Raw genomic sequence first — 4,836 nt, 5'->3', positions numbered from 1 at the left:
GCGTGTGTGTGTGTGTGTGCGTGTGTGTGTGTGTGTGTGTGTTTGCTATCTCAAACAAAAACACTGAATATGTTCTTGTTATAGATATTGAAATGGATTTACAACAAAAAAAGATGTTAGCTTACAAAGTAAACCGAAGACCCTGAGAAGGCCCAAAGAAAAAAGAGCTTAAAAATCATTATATAGAGCAATACATGTTTTAAACATCCTCCTTTTACTCCATCTATTGAATTCTCGATGCAAAAATTGTGAAAACAAATCCTTAACCAATCCACGCCTACACGATCGTTTACAAAATGGATATTGTTTATTGATGAGACAGTAGATGTGTTTGTGCCTCAGGATGAAACCATAGTCTGCCTCTTGCCTTCATTTTCACATTTATTGACTGTTTTTGTTTATTTAGCTTCTCTAGCTGCTCCCGACCTCAGGATCTAAAGTTTCCTCTGATTTTTTTCAAATATGATTTAATGCGGTCTAATCCAATACACTCCTCATACTTGCTGTAGATGTGATATGATAAATTTGCAGAATTACAGGAGCAACCTGAAATGCTGCAATTTGAAGGCAAGAGCGATTACATATTTAGTGACACTCTATGTTTCTGGGAATAACTGAGAAGCTCCCACACTAAACAGAATGATAAGTTTAATTACGATGAAGATGCTGTTTGATGTATCTCTGTGGCTCACACCAACTGTGCCATCTCTTCAGAACGATATTCTGGGATTTTCTTTTCTTTTGCTTTTATTAATATGCAGTTTGTTTAATCTTGTTTATCTTCTTTTTCTTTCCGTTCCAAGGTGGCCCGTAGCCTGATGGCCCCACTGTCTTTAGACATTGCCGGGGACCCAGACAGTGAACGTGCATTGGGAAAACAGCGCCTCAGCGTTGCCATTGGCGTCCTAGCGGGCGCAGCGGCAGTTATCTTGGTGATTCTTCTTGTGGTCACAGCCAGACAGTGTGGCGCGCAGGGCAAGAATGGCTACGAGGCCGGAAAGAAGGAGCCAGAGGAAGACTTCTTCAGTCCGACGGGGGCTCAACCGCAAGCCAGCCGAGGCAGTGGATCCGACCGTGGTCGCAAACCGCGGCGAGATAAACGTGGCGGAGGCGGTGGAGGCACAGCTGGAGGTGGAGGGAAATCGGACAGATCTCTATACAGCGGCATCGTCACAGTCAACGGCCTGCGTCGTCACGTCAACGATGATGATGAGGAGGAACTGAGCAGTGCTAGTGAGCGCCTAGCAGCCCGCTACTGCGCTGTGGATGGTGACCCTGGCAGCCCTCGAATGGGCGGTGGGAGAAGACACCAGTCAAGCCCCGATCTGGCTAGGCACTACAAATCCAGCTCACCTCTCCCTGCAGTGAATCTCCAGCCTCACTCGCCCCCGGCAGAGGGAAAGAAGCACCAGGCAGTCCAGGAGCTGCCTCCCTCCAACACCTTTGTGGGCAGCGGTGGATGTGTGGGGAGTGCCGGGTCCAGTAGCAGCAGTACCGGAGGAAGTGGCAACGCAGACGCCATGTCCCTGGGATCGGACCAGTGTTCAGATTACAGCTGCCAGGCTGCAAACAAGTACAGCAAACAGGTAGGACCTCTGGAGTGGGATGATGTGGATTCCCAATGGCACTTTGAGTGTCTTCCCTCAGTTTGCAGTGCTCTGGAAAATAATTTTTTACAGTTTAGTACATTACTACCACATATTATAATGTTTATCATTGGAATTTATTCTATACATTAACACAAAGTAATGCATAATCGTGAACTGGAACAATTACATTTTTTACATATAAAGTCATAAAAAGTGTAGATGTAAGCCAAAAAATTACGGCTCTTAGACTTCTGCTCTAAATATTGCTTTTCTTGGCCAGCCTATTATTTTAGGTGAACAGCCATGTCTTGTTCTGGCTCTAGTAATAAAAAGCACCCCCATAGCATGATCCTGCCACCACCATGTTTTATTTAGTGTGTGTTTTTTTTATTTTTGTTCAAGATGAATTTACATCTATGTTGGCATAAAGCTGGTTGGTCATGAAAAATGTAACACCATACCTCCAGAACAGAATATTTATGAAAATAATAATTGAAAACAATATTTTTTTATATTATAATTTTATGATAATTAATCTGTTAATATGATCATTTTGGAGCAAAATCAAAATGTAAGAATAAATTGGATTTATCTCACAGTCAAAGGATTGCCTTTGTGCCCTATTTTTTCTTTTTGAATTATAGATTGAACAGATATCTGAAACAGGTTCTGGTGAGGTGCTCTGGGGTGATGGTGGCAACATTGTTAGGAGTTTGTCCTGTAACTGGGACACTTATCCTACTGTGTTGCTGAAAAACTGCTCTACAACTTTATCCCTGACACGTCTGCTGTGTTTTTTTTGGAAGTTGTGAGACTGTTTGCTCAATAAAACCTTTCAGCAAACACCCGAGGCCTTTGCAGAATAGCTGGATTTCAACTGAAATTAAGTCACACGTGCAGCTGGGCACTAGATTTCATTTGATGGAGCTATCAGATTAACATATAACAGAAAGAAAGTACTCAAACTTTGTTTTTGTTAGAAGTTTTTATCATTTTACAATTATGTACTACTCTGTGTTGATCCATCAAAAGATAACCTAAATCTATTGAAGTTTGGTAGTTGCACAAAAAGTGAAAAAGTTCAGAGGGCATAAATTATTTTTCAAGGTAATGTCCATCTCTCCTAAAACTCTCAGCAGGCTCTCTTTCTGACTCTTTACCCACTCTGCAGCTTCCATCATGGCTTCATCTTCTCTCCCTCCCACGTCTGCTGACACTCGTCCTGCACACCCCATCACTAATGTCTACAAACCATTTTATCTCCACAAAATAGCTGTCAGAAAGAGTGTGCGCCCGCATGTGTTGGTGTCACCATCCTAGGCTTTTGAGCGACACGCTGCTGTCAGAGTTTGCGTGTGTTCTGTGTCAAACATTAGCCCCGTTTTTTTTTTTTTTTTTTTTTTTTTTTTGTGTGTAAGATCCACTGCAGGGCACATGAGTCAATGTAGCCCAGGGATATGTGAATGTGGACTTCTGCATCCATGCACAGTTCTGTGCATTCATGTGTGAGACTGTTAAAATGAACCCCTGATGAGCTAAGTTAGAGCAAAGACATTCAAAGGAGGAGGAAAGCACCTTATCCCAACAGAGTAATTGACCATTCTGTGATTCTGTGTCCCTTTTCAAGCTGTTGCCTTTTTCAAGTTAGCCTATGCATTTGTTCCATAAAGAATATCAGTTGCATAGATAATGGATGCAGTGACTTTGGTGTAAGCCACAGGAGACTGCAGTTAAAAGCTGACAAATAAACGGTGCACAGAGACGGTCAGTCAGCCCACACGCAATAACACACAGACACAGGAACCATCTATCACTGAAGACATACCGACACAGCGGGGGTTTGTCTTGTCCATGGGGAGTCTTCACAAGAGTGATATTTGAGCGACAGCTAACCCTACTTAAAGGGGCGGCGTCTCATTTCCTTGACAGACAGCTCTACATTTATCCTGCTTGTGCTTTGGCGGGGCATGAGGGGGGGGAATGCTGATGTGGTCATTAAAAGGGAAGGAGAAGAGCTTCTTAGGCTAATCAATTCATACAGGGGGTACTCTGATCCTGCTCAAACATACCGCGCACACATGCGGGGCCGGCCGCTTGTGCACGCACATATGCATACGCACACAAAACTCCGGAGGTTAATCCATTACGGAGTCAATCCTCTTAATCTGCCATTCCCTGGGAAAGAAACTGCTTACTGGGGGAGTTTTGGCACTCATGCTTTACGTGCTCTCAAAACATGCCAGCACACATAGAGAGGCACGCAGACACACAAACTGACAGTGTAATGAATTATTGATCACATGGGGTAATTAACTACCCTCGGTGAAGTGAGGGTGCCGCCCCCCCCGCCTCCCCCGTTTCTCCCCTTCTACCACTCGAATCATCACAATCCAGGGGTTTCAGCCACAGCTCAATGCATGTGTGTTAAAGAGCTTGTGCACTGAAGCGTGACCTTGCTCACCTACATTTCAGAATTGGTTAATTCGCACACTTTAGAGACACTTCCAAGTTTCTGGTTTCCTATCTCAGAGCTTGAGGGATTGCTTATTTTAAAAACTCATATGCATTTATATATAAATGAGTGTGGGTAACAGAAAGACCCAGGGAGTAATAGGTGGCATACATATGTGCCAAATGAAAGAATCGGGATGCCAACAGAAATTGGGATGATGTCAGATGAGGAGTGGGAGAGATTTATAGACGTTTTGGAGGGGGTGAGAGGAGTGTGGATCGGGGGAAAACAAGAGTTAGAGGAAGTTCCAAAGCTACTTTACTGGGTCGTTGGAAGCATTAAAATGCCTTCATCTGAAGTCAGCACATCAGGAGATGAAGTAGGTTACTTGAAATGGTAACGGAAAAAGAAGAAAAACGGTAAAAAGGCAAGTCATGAAAACAGGGCGTCATGGAAAAAATGCAAGATTGCATCAGAGAGGCAATGAGATGACACGATATCGTGCTTAATGGCATTGGTTATGTTTTCAAATCTTAGCTGTTCACTGAAGAGAGAGAAAGCAGGAGGGAGGAGGGAGATTCATATCAATGGGAATAAATAAATCTGAAAATGAACAAGGGATGTGTGTGGAATGGTAGACTGAGCACACCAAGACTCCTACTGTTTAATAAATGTCATTCATTCAATGTCAACTCAACCACTTCACACCTTCAGCTCTTTTTATGTTGATCTTTTTATTCTAGTGAAAACACATATGATACCTCTCTCTCTCTCTCTCTCTCTCTCTCTCTCTCT

The 4,836-nt window shown here is 43.3% G+C and overlaps 1 protein-coding gene across 2 annotated transcripts in view; it reads left to right on the top strand.

Annotated features, from left to right (window-relative positions):
• The window catches only part of pcdh7a (protocadherin 7a), a 58,943-nt gene that overhangs the window by 13,513 nt on the left and 40,594 nt on the right, over positions 1 to 4,836 (top strand). For both annotated transcript variants that reach the window (XM_008416969.2, XM_008416961.2), the window contains one exon: positions 804 to 1,586. In XM_008416969.2, coding sequence (XP_008415191.1) covers positions 804 to 1,586 — 783 coding nt within the window. The remainder of the gene's footprint in view (positions 1 to 803; positions 1,587 to 4,836) is intronic.

This window comes from Poecilia reticulata, linkage group LG1 (genome assembly GCF_000633615.1).
Source record: "Poecilia reticulata strain Guanapo linkage group LG1, Guppy_female_1.0+MT, whole genome shotgun sequence".
Classification (NCBI taxonomy): Eukaryota; Metazoa; Chordata; class Actinopteri; order Cyprinodontiformes; family Poeciliidae; genus Poecilia; species Poecilia reticulata.
This window is presented reverse-complemented; position numbering and strand designations above follow the sequence as displayed.